This window comes from Eurytemora carolleeae, unplaced genomic scaffold (assembly GCF_000591075.1).
Source record: "Eurytemora carolleeae unplaced genomic scaffold, Eaff_2.0 scaffold562, whole genome shotgun sequence".
NCBI classification, from domain to species: domain Eukaryota; kingdom Metazoa; phylum Arthropoda; class Copepoda; order Calanoida; family Temoridae; genus Eurytemora; species Eurytemora carolleeae.
In genome coordinates this window covers 1-15,333 of record NW_019396470.1, presented here as the reverse complement: position 1 = coordinate 15,333, position 15,333 = coordinate 1, and the positions used below count along the sequence as shown (strand labels likewise).

The following is a 15,333-nucleotide window of genomic DNA, read 5'->3' as shown; positions in this document are numbered from 1 at the left end:
TCTACATAAAGTCCCCAATTATAGTCTTCAGTAATTTTTTGTTATTCATCCACTATGTAGTCCTTTTTGTCCACTATTTAGTCCCTTTTTTGTTGGCTTGTGTAGTCTGCAGTAAGTAAAGTTCCTGCAATTGTACTTTGTGACTATCCTATCTTTCATAATCCATATATATTCTTTCTGTAGTTCCTCTACACAATTGTTTTCCAGTGAGGGATACCCCATTACTTCTCGTGTAACCTGCAATGTAGGGCCGATAGAATCCTTATCTTATCTTGATATTCTTCTATCATAATATGTGATTTCTTAGGTCATCAGTTTTCTGTACCCTCAATGTTTTGTAATACCCATAATTATAATTGAATAAATGTGGTGCTAACATCTACTTGTTTAACTCAATAACAGAGGTTTGGTCCATCACCATCACTGAATTTTAAAATTAAGTAACATATATGTTTTTTTCTTGACAGAGGAAAAATCAAGTGTGGATGAATTTTTTCAGATTGAAAAGGAGAAAACAGTGAGAATTTCTATAAGCGACTAGTCAGGACTGATCAGAGAGCAAAACTGTAAACACCCCCCACCCCCAATCGTAATTGGATTAAGATCAAACAAATTTCGCATGCGGCGCGCTCATCCTAGTCCTACATACACTAAAAACTTTTTAGAACTTTGTGCCGACCCTCTTTCTAACTTTCTAGCTACAGGCCTGCTATGGAGATCTTCTTGATAACTGTTCAGTATATTTAAGGGCTATTCAACTATATTAAAAAAACCTTAAATTTACTTCCTTGCCAATACCTCTCTTAAGAAATGATTTTCAAACGCATTTTAACATAACTGTCAAGTATAAGATTAAGGTTTTGTGATAAAGATTACAAGGACACTTAGTTCTGGCCACAAACTCTGATTTTCAATTCCCTATATCTTTGAAACCTATGTCGTAAACATTAGAAACTGAGATCAAATAGTCAGAAATTGAATTATAAAAAGTTTAAACCACCAGGTTGCAAAGATAAAGGGATAAAAACATTGTAATTTTTTACAAAAGTTCAATTTCTTCTAGTGATTTTATCTGTATATGGCAGTTCTATGAATATTGTCATAACAAACTTTTAAATTTTTATGCGATTTATATAATTTTCTTATTCATGAAGTCTGAACATAATATTTACATCTGAAGTTTAATGGAGATTTTCCAATGTTTACACAGATATTTTACAATTGTCGGATTATCATTATCTGGTTTTAAACATTAAAAAGTGTAAAATTTTGATTTAAGTTTTCCGTTGCCTTATATTTTTTCTGAAATAACTATACCCTTACATATTTTTTCTTCTTAAAATTTTAAGCGCAAACTTCCCATATTAGCAAAAAAATTTCATTTAAAAGAACAATGTGGTTTTGTCATGTGGGAGGGGAGGGGGGGGGGGCTAAATTATCTTTTTGTAGAAACCAGCTAAATTAGCTTTGCAATCCATTATTTATAAATGTATATTTTCCTATTATAGATATCCTAAATATTGAAAATTAAATTTGTGACTTATAAAATTAAAAATTGAGAACGAAATGATATAAATGAGATCAATGCTAGCTAAATTCTAAATTTGTTCAATATTTAAGTTAATTTCCTTGTATATAAGTTCGAAAGTTTTTCCCCAGGTTTTTAATTGCCAAGTTCCCTTTAGGTATTCACCTCTCAGGCTATTCATATTTTTTTGGAAATATATATCCCCTGACTAAAATACAGCGAGAGAAATATATTAATATAATAATGACGACTTTCTTGTTAAACTTTTCGTAACTTTTTTCAGTAGAGACAAATGAATGTTCCCAAAATAAGCTGTTAATAAAAGTGAAAAATAATCTGTAAGATTTCTTTGCAATTCCCTCAAATGGACCCTGGACTTCATTGTATTGATATATACGACGACACCACTGTGGTATAATATAAAGGATCGGTACTATTGTCCGACTGGTTTAATGGAACATTCTCCGATTCTCATCACGTTCTGTAGCGGAGGAACATATCCAGGGTTCACCATTCCAGGATACACGGGCTGATAGTTCTCATACATAGGGAACCCGTTCCACAGGGAGTTCGGGTTGTGGTATTGAGTCATAGGGTCCGGGGTAGCAGGGGCCTCCTGCTTCAGGGGGGATTTTTCCTTCTTCTTCTTTTTAGCAGGGGGCATCATAGACATCCCACCTTCCTGAGTTTAACACATGATGAAATTATTAATTTGGTTTTTTGAAAATTAAGCTGGGAGCTTTTGTGTTGGATACTTATAACGCCAATGGCTTGATCTCGATATCCAATGGCTTGATCTCGATATCCAATGGCTTGATCTCGATATCCAATGTGCGCACTTTTAAATTTAAGAATCAATGCTTAATCTCTTTATTTCAGTTATTTCCTCTCCCGATCAAAACCCTCCCTTCATTTCAAGACTGGGCACGATTAAAATGCGGGATATCGAATACAGATAAAATTAATCTGCAGATTACTAAAGATCAAGATCAAGCATTGATCTCCATATTCACAATACAAGAGTTCTCAGTCCTAGACTTTTATTTTATTTAAATTAATATTATTTGGAAGGCCAATGTTTATGTTAGATCATGTGTTAAATTCCTTATTATGTCTGTCCATGTGTGCTTTCAGTTTATCTTGTCTAGCAAAGCTTCTATCACAAAGTGTACAGGGAAAAGGTCGTTCTCCAGTATGTGTTCTAAGAATACCAAAAAATAAATAAACGTTAAATCAATCAAATAATTGAATAAAATCTACTCATTAACAATTAGATTGAGAATCTTTAAAATCCATATTTTTAGTTCCTAATGTGTCGATTTAAATGAGAAACTCGAGCAAACTTGGCATCACAGAAAGTACAGCAGAAAGGTTTGATATTGTTTTGCATCTAAAAAAGAGTAAATTAGTATAGTTTAGTTAACTTTAAAACTAAATTTATAATTATCAACATCTGAAAATTTAAAAATATAACGATGCATCTCTCAATGCAAACATTTCACAAATGAAAAATATTTACAATAAAATACAGGAAAACAATTGAAGAAAATGTTAAATATCTCGGTATAATTACTTTTTTCTGTCAACATTTTTACTGTTTTTAGGTAGGCGCACACTTTTCATTATATTAAAGCATAATTATTAATAAAACTACAATTGGCATCGAATTCGAGAAATTTCAAAATCCGAAAATTTTGTTCCAAACATTTTTGAAGATGGCAATCGTCTGATTAAGTATGAATTAGATAAAAATATTAGTAATTTTGAAATCAGATAACTTTCAGTTGTAATTTCTCTACTAAGTGACATGCGCATTTCTGATACAGGAAAACATGAAGGAATTATCAGATTAAAACCATTTTAAAACCATATTCCTGATTAGATAAAGGTTTATAAATGGGTTCCTTTGTTAATCGGGCATTTCTATCTTTGCATGGCAGGTCTAGGATTACGCCCTTTAATAGCGTGACTATTAATTAGACAAATTTTTTAACTTACTGTATGGACGGAAAGATGAGATCTAAGATTATGAAGGTTTGCGCAATCCTTTGCGCAGACCGGACAGATTGGACTCGTCGCCTCGTTCATTATATTATTCACATCTTCTGGTAGTAAATCTAAGGAACATAAAGGTTGGTTAAAAAAGAACTATTAAAAAATATGAAAACACTATTTTTTATTTTGAACTTAAATAAATCAATCTTGCCCCTTAAACATCAGATGAAACATTTATTTGTACCTAATTATTGAAACTTGTTTTTCTGAAGAAAAAACCACAATAATTTGTTATTAACAGAAAGTAAGAAACATTTTACCCCCCCCCCCCGGACATCTTTGAACTCTCAAAAATTAAGATATTATTTAAGTATTTCAAAAAAGGTTAATTAAGTTCTTACAATAAATCTGCCAAAATTAACTTGATTAAATTTGGACACTTCAAATTAAACTAATATTTTTTGATTATTTAACTTTTGATAATTTGGGTTAGTTACTGTAACGAAAAACTTAACCAGAGTAGTTGGCTTTGAAATTTTTGATAAATCCAATTTTTTTTAATAAATAATTAATTAGTCTTACCCATTTGTATTTTTTCCCCTGTCGATGATTTACTGTCTGGGGAAGTTTTTTGTTTGTTTTTGTCTGGACTTGTTTGATTGACTGATTGCACCTGGGCCTGGTGGTACATGGCCGCCAGATTAGACATATTCATCATTGGTGTCACATGCTGCTGGTTGTACCCCCTGTACGGATCAACAGATTGTACATTAGGTTGTTCTGGCGGAGCTTCCATGTTAAGTGCATTTGGCGGATTTGCAAGCATTGGCTGGCTCAAAATTTTATCCGACTGTGCTAGGGTAAGTCCATAGGATACTGGTGGGTTATACTGTGTACTGCTGGGGACCTGGCTGTACAATGTTTCAGTCTTAACCAGATGTACATCAGTCTTCTGCGTTTCTTCCTCCTCCTGCTTTTCTTCTATTTCACCATCTGACTCCTCTTCCTGCTCCTCAATCTGAGCCTCCATTTTGATATTAACAATCTCATCGGCCTTAGAATCAGACTCAGAGGATTTTTTGTCCTTGGGAGCACTGTGATGGAGTCCTCGAACACCGAGGACCTCGGCAACCTCGAGCAACGAGGCCAGGCGCTCCTCGTCCACATTTACCTAAAAATATTGGAAATAAAAGTTAAGATAAAAAGAATTCTTTTTGAAAAAAAAATAAATTAAGAATACTCAAAATAAAGGTAATGTTATGTAACATGAGTAGCTAAGCAAATTAAGCAAAACAATTTAACTTTTAAAAAATGGAGTTATAAATTTTGTTTTAAATTTGCTTACCTCTCCTGTGTAGATGAATCCCATGAGATCTTTAAGGTCTGAAACTTTAATTTCTGATAAAACTAGAACAGGGCGCTTCGCATTACACTCAAGAAACAGTTCCTAAATAAAGAACACATAAAATACGGCAAAGTATATTTTTGATTTTTAAATATATATTTTTGATAACTTACCATATCATTGACATAAAAGATGATGAATAAAAGATAATGGATAAAAAATAATAGATAAAAGATACAAGGATAAAAGATAAAAGATATTAGATAATAATTTGATATGTAATATATTTATGATATGATATGAATTATAAAAGAAAAAAGAGAATAGCCAATAGATGATAGATAATAATCATAAACATGAAGTGATAATAGAAAATTGATTGATATAAAAATTAAAGATAAAAGATAAAAGGAAAAAAGATAATTAAAGATATGTGATATTTAATGATAAATATAATTGATAATTGATGATAAAAAAATAGATGGTAGATTAATAATAATAATTAAATAAATAATAAAAAGATAATTGATAATCATAGTAAAAATAATAATGATAGTAGATAAAAGAAAAAAGATAGTGATAATAGAAAATACATAAATGGTAGATTAATGATAATAATTAAATAATTAATAAAAAGATAATTGATGTAAAAATAATAATGAAAATAGATAAAAAGATGGTAGATTACTGATAATAATTTTAAATAAATAATAAATGATAATTGAAAATCAAAGTAAAAATAATAATAAGACTATATTACCAAAAAGTAGTCCGAGCAGGTTGAAAGGACAAGTTTATGCGCTTTAACAGAACCGTCCTCACAGGACAAAGTAACATCAGCCAGTCCTTCAGTCTGATACAGGGTGTTAAATACCTACATAAATATATATATACAGGGGGTTAAATACCTCGATAAACAGATACAGGGTGTTGAATACTCAGATAGATAGATAGAGGGTGTTTAATACCAAGATAGATACAGCCTACAGGGTGTTTAATACCTAGAGAGATAAGATACAGGGTGTTAAATACCTACATAAATATATATATACAGGGGGTTAAATACCTCGATAAACAGATACAGGGTGTTGAATACTCAGATAGATAGATAGAGGGTGTTTAATACCAAGATAGATACAGCCTACAGGGTGTTTAATACCTAGAGAGATAAGATACAGGGTGTTAAATACCCGGATAGATAGATACAGGGTGTTAAAAACCTAGATAAATAAAAATATACACAATACAGGGTGCTAAATACATAGATAAAACGATAAATACAGGGTCGTTCTCTAGGACGGACCGTTAATTTCCTAGTATACGATTTTTGCCGCCCCCCCCCCCCTCCTATCAATTTTGTACATGGATCTTAAATGTAAATTAAATTTAAGCCTGTCCTAGCCGCAGTGCTCGGCCCAGAAAGTGTCTTAACTTAACCTAACCCGTGGCTGCAGCGCTCGGCCCCCTAGCCTGTCCTAGCCGCAGCGCTCGGCCCAAAAAAGTGTCTTAACCTAACCTAACCCTAAATTAAAAAAAAAATAATAATAAATTTGCTGAAAAATAAGTGGTCATGTACAAAATTGATAGGCTAGGGGGGGGGGGCGGGGGGGGGGTTCAAAAATCAAATACTAAGACGGATCCTGCATAATATTGTAAAATATCAAGATATCATAGATACTATAAATAGATTTATATGTAGATGATTATTATTTAAGTAAACTATTTTACTGACAGAATGATAAAATCTTTTTCAAACTTTTCTTGAACAAAAAATGTTACAAATCTATACGTATGAATCTTTTTATGTAGCTATCAATAATAAAAAAACACACAAATAAATGATAAAATAATATGTCTTGTTTGCAACTAAACTGTACCTGTCCCATATTTGGTAGATGTGATGCCCATTTCAAATGAAAAGATTTCATCGTGAATTTTTCTATTTCACAAGTTTATTATATTCACTGTTGTATGATGTAGTCAATTGCAGGCCATGTTTGATTTATATTTTGGATATAGTCTTATTGTATATTTGAATGTCGCTGCTCCGATACTCAGTCAGATTCAAACTAACTAAACTAAGCAAGCAGTAAGCAGGAGGGGGCCGGGGGCTGGTGGGGGTAAGGGTACCGGCGTTTGGTCCCCTATTTAAGACCCCCCCCTTCAAAGCTGTAGTGGGGGGCGTCGGGAAATTGTATATAGTATAGGGTTTTGAGAGAATTACTAATATATAAAAATATATTTCAGCGAAACTTACAATATTTCATGAATTAAAAGTAATTTAATTTATTTTCCCTCAACGCTCTAAAACGTCTGTATCATAAACGAACGTGGGGGCCGGAACCCCATCGTTCCCCCTCCGCATGATGACCCCCCTCACCCGTCACCCTCCCCCTCCTCCTTTAACGTTGGAACATATAAAAAAAATTGAAAGGAGAGGGGGTCTGGGATTGAATTTGTTTTTATTACAACAAAATCATTTGGGGGGGGGGGCTCTTTTAATATTATCTGCTTTTAATATTTATCTGCTTGCGTTTCCCTTCCTCAGGCAATCTACATTCTACATTGCATTGCATTGCACTCACAAGTCACTCAAACTAGAAGATTAATTGAAAAGAAATAAAATATATTCTGATTCACAACAATACCCTTCAAAGCTTTGTCTGGTCAAGTATTGCATTAAACATTCATCCATGTTTCCCAATTTGAAAACTGATTATTTTTATTTGTGGTTTCTATATACAAAAGTGACTCGTGCATTTCTTGCTTCAGAAACGATGGAGATGATGAAGGCTTCAAAGGTACATCGGACATCCCACTCTATAAATGGAGGGTCACTTGAAATTACGCATTTATTCTATTCAAATATAGTTACATCATAAAAAAACTTATAAAATCTCATTTTTGCCCGTAACTAAAAACGTTTCATTAAAAAAGCTTTAATCAATAATACTGCCTTCAATGTAAATACATATTTGATATCATAATTTATTATACAATACGTATCAATCCTATGGAAATATCGATATTTTTTAGAAACGTTTCAATCTCTATTTTTTATCCCTTGAAGCTTACAAGTTACACCACAGTAAGAGGGATGAAGGAAATTACATAAATAATTTATTTATACATGTTATATGGAAGTGTGTATATGATCGAATAGTTTACATAGTTAAAAAAGGTATTAATATTTTTTCAAAAAAGGGGTTTTTAAGGGGGGGCACAATGACCCCACCCCCCTAGTTGCGCCTCTCTGCAAATGCACCTGTTATTTGTCAATGTTCCTTGTATCATGTATGATTTTCTCTCTTTGAATGTTAGCTTACTCAATGTCACTCTTCTTTCTTATTTTTTAAGTACATTAAGTAAAGTAACTCCTAAGATTTCTTGAAATAGAACTTCATGATTTTCCTGATTTCCTTCACATGTCAACTTCATGCAGTACATAAATTTCCTGACAGACCCGGCATGCATGAAACCCAAGGTTATAATGCAAGGAAAATTATTTCAGAGGTGTACGCATCTTTTGTATTGCAGTGTACTGTCTCTGGGCGGTAATGTAAACACAAGACTGATGTCAAAGCCTGCAGGGGATCCATTTTTCACATAAAAAGTCAATGAAATATTCTGGTCATAGGAAACTATTATGTTAATTATTAAAATTATCAAAATTGATGAAACCTAAACAAGTTTAAGATTATCTTAAAGAATATTTGTTTCTTAAAATTAAAGTATATCGTAAATGCAGAATTTATTCTCGGGGGGGTCAGATGTGGGGGGTTGGTGACAATTTTGTTGAAAATTTAGAAAGAACAGCAGTCGTTAGGTGTTTGAAAATAAGAAAACATTTTAATTAAGAATATATGGTGGCCGTGGGCCCCTCCCCCCCCCCCTCAGAACAACCCATCTATACGCCCTTACCATAAAAAATTATGAAATGTTCCTTTAAGACGAATCCAATTTTGAAAATATGTTTCATGTTATAAAACAAATATGCGTTGGTTGGTCTAGCTTTCCATCCTTCTTTCAAAAAATATTTCCACAAATGACATAAGCCGTGGAGAGACAGTCGAGCTCCTTTACAGAAATGTTGATTTTTCAAAATCTTTACAAATGTAAATTATTTAAAATAAAATTCTTATTTTTAAGCTCTTATGTTATGGAGAAGTATTGTTGAGCTCGGAGGATAATTTTTCAAGTTTACTGATGATCGTATAACATCTTGATTATAAACATCGATATCTAATTCATTCATTATCGGTCAAAACTGTTGGGTTCCGTTGTAATCAGACACATTTCCATGTTTACAAATATACTCCCTACAAAGCTGTTGGGTTCCATTGTAATCAGATATTTCCATGTTTACAAATATACTCCCATTAGTACAAAGCTGTTGGGTTCCGTTGTAATCAGATATTTCCATGTTTACAAATATATTCCCTTTAATATGTAGCTTTAATAACTAAACCTAACTTAAGATAGAGAAAGCCAAATTTAAGTTTTAATTAACATTTGAAAAGTTACAGAGTCCAAAACTAAAGAACGAAAAGTTTTGACTTAAATTTTAAGTTCCATGGTTAAATGCCACTTCTGACTTAATTTAAACCTGAACTTTAACTTAAATATTCAACCCTGTGGTTAAATATTTAACTCGCCGAAATCGACGAGTTTAAATTTAATCACAGGTTTAAATTATCTTGAAATCCTGCATTTTCCCTATTTGTCTATTATTCAATCATCATTCAGCTGCAGCTGAGAAAGCGGCATTCAACTTAACGATATATTTAAAAATGAAAACCTTGTTAAAGAAATTTCACGTTTTAGATAAATTAATTTCTGGATGTAAACCCAAAAAACAGTTGTATGTTTTGTTTTCAGTTACGTAAGAACAGCTGATTAGCGATGGTTATGTAATATTCTCCGTAAATCCTTTTCTCTGATTGGTTCAGATTTTCCCGGGAAATTCAAATTTAAAATTGAGAAAGTTTAATATTTAAATAGCTATTCATTATTTTACAGAACTTTTAACCTCGAACTTAAAATTCGCGCATTCTTTAGTTTTAGACTCTGGTCGTATATTTAAATACTCATTCTTGTGTGGTAACCCTGTACATAGCATAGATTCCCCATATTGTTTATGTATAAATATACATACTTGAGAAAAATTGGAAAATTTCCAACTATTATTTACAGAGTTGAGAGAGAATCATATTCCTATAGTTCACGTTACACTATACTTGGACACAGTTTCTAAACGAAGCTTAGTGAAGTTTTACTAATCACATTGTTTATTTTTTTTTCTATAAAAAACAGTAGTTAATGCCACGAGCTTAATTTTGAACCGATTTTCGTTGAACATTAAAAATTGTAATAAAACTGTTCGATGGTGGAATTCATACCAAAGCTTTTTTTAGAGTAATTGACAATAGTACATTACATTTAGTAGCTCAACATTTCCCTCTATTGGTGCAAACAAACCTCTTGTATAGAGTGTGTTTGTTTTAACATCAAAGGATTTACAAAATTTAAATTATAAATATTATTTGGTAAAAGTTTGGAAATATTATACCAATATTAAAAATAACAAAAATCGGTTCAAAACCGAGGCATCAATCGTAAATAAAATCAAAAACATCAAAAATTAATGAAAATTGCATCTGAGGCATCAATAGTAAATAAAATCTAAAACTTCAAAAATGACTGAAATTTGCATCTGAGGCGTCAATCGTTAGTAAAATCAAAAACTTCAAAAATGAATGAAATTTGCATCTGAGAGACTGAGGCATCAATCGTATAAAATCAAAAACTTCAAAAATTAATGAAATTTACATCTGAGGCATCAATCGTAGAAAAAATCAAAAACTTAATAATGAATGAAATTTGCATCTGAGGCATCAACCGTATAAAATCAAAAACTTCAAAAATGAATGAAATTTGCATCTCCGGCATCAACCGTATAAAATTAAAAAACATCAAAAATTAATGAAAATTGCATCTGAGGCATCAATAGTAAATAAAATCTAAAACTTCAAAAATTAATGAAATTTACATCTGAGGCATCAATAGTAAGTAAAATCAAAAACTTCAAAAATGAATGAAATTTGCATCTGAGGCATCAATCGTATAAAATCAAAAACTTCAAAAATTAATGTAATTTACATCTGAGGCATCAATCGTAAATAAAATCAAAAACTTCAAAAATGAATGAAATTTACATCTGAGCTGAGGCATTAATCGTAAATAAAATCAAAAACTTTAATAATGAATGAAATTTACATCTGAGGCATCAATCGTAAATAAAATCAAAAACTTCAAAAATGAATGGAATTTGCATCTGAGCTGAGGCATCAACCATAAATAAAATCTAAAACTTCAAAAATGAATGAAATTTGCATCTGAGGCATCAACCGTATAAAATCAAAAACTTCAAAAATGAATGAAATTTGCATCTCCGGCATCAACCGTATAAAATCAAAAACTTCAATAATGAATGAAATTTGTTAGAAAAATGTTTGAAGATTTGTGTTTGCTTCATTACATCCAAAGTTCTGTGCAAACATTTTTAGAGTAAAAATCAGGAAAATGTTGTTTTGGAGAAACATTTTAAGTCTAACGAAAAAGAAACCTTTTAGAATTGGACTTTAATCATGATTGGACAATGACATCTGCTGTATATTTTGATACATAAGAAACCATTAGAAAACCTAACCCTTTAAGGGATTGATTATCATTATCATTTTTTAACTAAAGAATTGATTTGTAGCAAAGTTGTTCAAGAAACAACTTGAGTCTTTGCCACAAACTCAAATCTTATAATTTCTAAATCATAGTTGCAAATATCTAAGGTCTACGACATTGGATTGCAAAAAATAGAGATTAAAAAATCAGATTTTGTGGCAAAGACTCATTTCATTTAAAGATATTTGCAAAATGGTGAAGATTTTAAATACATGATGACCAATGACCATGCAATAAAGTGTAGACTATAGATATACATAGTTGGAAAAAGAGTAAGCTATTTATTAATGCAAGGTTAACATTTTTACAAAAGTAGATTTTTAAAAGATTTTATACAAAAATATGTGAAGAACCTGTTATTTTACTGTATAATAACAAAAATAGTTTGATTGGTGCTTTTTTAAAACTTTTTTATTAAAGAAATGTCAATCGGGATTTTAATTTGTAACTTTCAAGATGGTATATTATAATATTTGTTGGAAAGAGAGTTGGAAATCTTAGATAAAATGGAAAAATGGAGAGTTGATTGTTTGTCAAGAACCGGACTAGAAATAAAAGTAAATTAAGTTGATTGTTTGTCAAGAACCGGACTAGAAATAAAAGTAAATTAAGTTGATTGTTTGTCAAGAACCGGACTAGAAATAAAAGTAAATTAAGTTGATTGTTTGTCAAGAACCGGACTAGAGATAAAAGTAAATTAAAGGGATTGTTTGTCAAGAACCGGACTAGAAATAAAAGTAGATTAAAGGGAATGTAGTCGTAATTTCAAGTGACCCTCCATTTACAGAGTTGCATGTCCGATTCACGCAACGGTACCCTTAACAGCTTCGTGGAGTAAAAAAGCAATATCCATTATATATATTCCCTTTAAACATTAATTATTTTCAATTAAGGTTTTTTTTTCAGAAACAGTGAAGAAATTCTATGAATTTTAGACTAATAAAAACAATGATATCTTTTATAATTTCCTCAAATAAAGATTACAGATTACCATTCTGGATCGGGCATGCCCCCAGCTCTATTAGCAAGAAAGATGGCGTTAAATTAAAAAGATAGTCCCTTTTTAGCATTTTTTAACAATAATAAATAAAAATTTCAAAAATCCAAAAAAGGTATATTTTTTGTTCTCCGCAATTAAAAGATATCAATTTATGGTGTTCACTGTAAATATCACAAAGATAAATATTTCTTTCGAATACTCATAATAACAGTTTGCAACTTATACTAATGCATTGATGAAAACCTTTTACTTAAAGTTTCATGAAATGTTATCAAAGTTTTTTTTTTATTTAGATTCTTCTTGTTTATACATTTTTTTAGATATATAAAAATACAAGATAGTTTTTGAAATACTCGAATACTATCGATATAATATAATAATCTTTACAGTCTTGGTTTAGTAAGACATGTAATTTGTAAAAAAACAGAGCCATTTTTTTAGGATAAAAACGGAGAACCATTGGTATTAGGAGAAAGGAAACTTGAAAGACGACATTTCTTTGGTCTTTGTCCAGTCTGTAAGACTATTGGAAACCATAGTTCCTGCTCAGGTATTGCGAGAACCAGACAACTCTGGAATAGGAAGACGAGTGTTTACTTACACTGTTTTCTTCGTAACAACAATCAAATACACACTTAATCTTTTTTATGTATAGGGTAGGGTGGAGGACAGTCATACGGCGGGACTAAAAAAATCAGAAATGGTTAATAAAGTTTTTAAAATTTTTTTGAAGAGCCCTTGAAAAATAACATCTAAATATTTGTTACAAATAAAAACATTTATTTTTGAACATTTTTCGACGTACTTTTTGCACTTTTTTCCCTTGCACACTAACCATTAAAGATAGAGGTATATTTTTAAATTGAAGGCCTTGAAAAGTTTGACTAGGAACATGTATCAGACTCTTCTTTCTCAACTCTAAGGGCAAAATCATATTAATCTATATTAGACAACAATAGCACAATCGGGATAATATGTCGTCTTCCTATTACACCGTTTTCTGCTGCATAATTTTTTTTAGATTGTAGGCTCGACTCACGCCCGGCCCTTTTTTCTTGTAACACTTTTAGCTGCTTGAAGTTGCACAGTGCAAATGGTCAGATTTATCTGAGGCCGGATTTGAAAAATTTGAATCGCGTCTCAAATTTGAGACATGGCTCAAACCTGGTTGGTTACGCTTGAAATTGTATTCATGGTGTTTTGATATTTGAACCGGAACTGGTTTTTGGCGGATCAGCGAGTAGCGACGATGCATAAATTCTTTAAACTCGGCCTCTTCCTGAATAGGCCTTAAACCTTTGTATTTCTATTTTCAACTTGTTCAAGGTTGCTTGATGGTTTTCTATTGTTCCAAAGAGTGTCAGAAAAAAGATTGGAAAGCTCACAAGGTATTTTTTCAAACAATTTATCTCATTTAGGTGCACATTTAAGTACTCATTTAGGTACTCATTTAGGTACTCATTTAGGTACTCATTTAGGTTCTCATTTAGGTAATTTAGGTACTCATTTAGGTACTCATTCAGGTAATCATTTAGGTACTCATGTAGGTACTCATGTAGGTACTCATTTAGGTACTCATTTAGGTACTCATGTAGGTACTCATTTAGGTACTCATTTAGGTACTCATTTAGGTACTCATTTAGGTAATCATTTAGGTACTCATCTAGGTAATTATTTAGGTACTCATTTAGGTAATCATTTAGGTAATTATTTAGGTACTCATTTAGGTAATCATTTAGGTACTCATTTAGGTACTCATTAGGTATTCATTTAGATACTCATTAAGGTAATCATTTAGGTACCCATTTAGGTACTCATTTAGGTACTCATGTAGGTACTCATTTAGTACTCATTAAGTACCATTTAGGTACTCATTTAGGTACTCATTTAGGTACTCATTTAGGTACTCATTTAGGTACTCATTATTTAGTACTCATTAAGTACTCATTTAGGTACTCATTTAGGTACTCATTTAGGTACTCATTTAGGTACTCATTTAGGTACTCATTATGCATGAATAGAAATAGGAAATGCAAGAGTTTGTAGATATGGTGTCAAATGGGTGTCAACATTTATTTTCATTTCATTTCTCTTTTTAAAACTTTTTTGCATTAATGTTGGGATTACTGTTTCGTAAAATATTAATAATAAATGAATATTTTAAAAATTAAATTTTCTAGATTTTGTGTAAAATACTTCTAAAACTTCGTGGAAAAAATATTCACATTTTTCACAGGTATCATTTTAAAGAAAATTCTACAATTTGATTATTAAAAGATAACAACGTATACTGCAGTTATGCTTACAATTTTGAAAGTCATGCACATTTTTTAAAAAATGTATGAGATGTTTTTTTAACTATAGATTTTTTCTTTAGAATTTAAAATTCGATCTAATCCTTTGATCTGTCCCATGCAGACCTTAAATTTTAAACAAGTTTTTCAATTAAATCAATCATATTATACTGAATACAGAGCGTTCTATATCATATTGGATTATCTCTAAACTTTAACTCCAAAAGACTCAAATAATGCTTGAAAACCCGAATCATGGAAGATAGTAGCAGCATATTTCTCCGGAACCGGGCCACCGGAGGAGACATTTAATTACCGGAGTTACAAATTGACACGCAACCTCCCAGCGGAGGAGGAAAATATAAATAAACCACGAAACCTACCCTTTATTCTGATAATTTTAACCGTTACACCGTCATAGGGGGGTGGGGGG

At 31.4% G+C, this 15,333-nt stretch overlaps 2 protein-coding genes across 2 annotated transcripts; one reads left to right on the top strand and one right to left on the bottom strand.

Annotated features, from left to right (window-relative positions):
- Nucleotides 1-1,581: 1,581 nt before the first annotated feature.
- LOC111703895 (zinc finger and BTB domain-containing protein 14) lies at nt 1,582-6,994 on the bottom strand. Its single transcript, XM_023475980.1, has 8 exons — nt 6,746-6,994; nt 5,629-5,742; nt 4,869-4,970; nt 4,106-4,694; nt 3,527-3,645; nt 2,836-2,918; nt 2,633-2,729; nt 1,582-2,210 (listed from the first exon to the last, which is right to left on the bottom strand). Exons 1-8 carry the CDS (start codon nt 6,794-6,796, stop codon nt 1,962-1,964), a joined length of 1,404 nt encoding a protein of 467 aa, XP_023331748.1. The 5' UTR covers nt 6,797-6,994; the 3' UTR covers nt 1,582-1,961.
- A 4,767-nt stretch (nt 6,995-11,761) lies between these two features.
- LOC111703896 (egl nine homolog 1) lies at nt 11,762-14,842 on the top strand (the record flags this gene model as incomplete). The annotated part of the gene is given in 4 exon segments (XM_023475982.1): nt 11,762-12,163; nt 13,048-13,156; nt 13,933-13,994; nt 14,787-14,842. Coding segments are annotated over 4 exon segments (278 nt in total), but the record flags the coding sequence as incomplete, so codon positions are not given.
- Nucleotides 14,843-15,333: the final 491 nt, after the last annotated feature.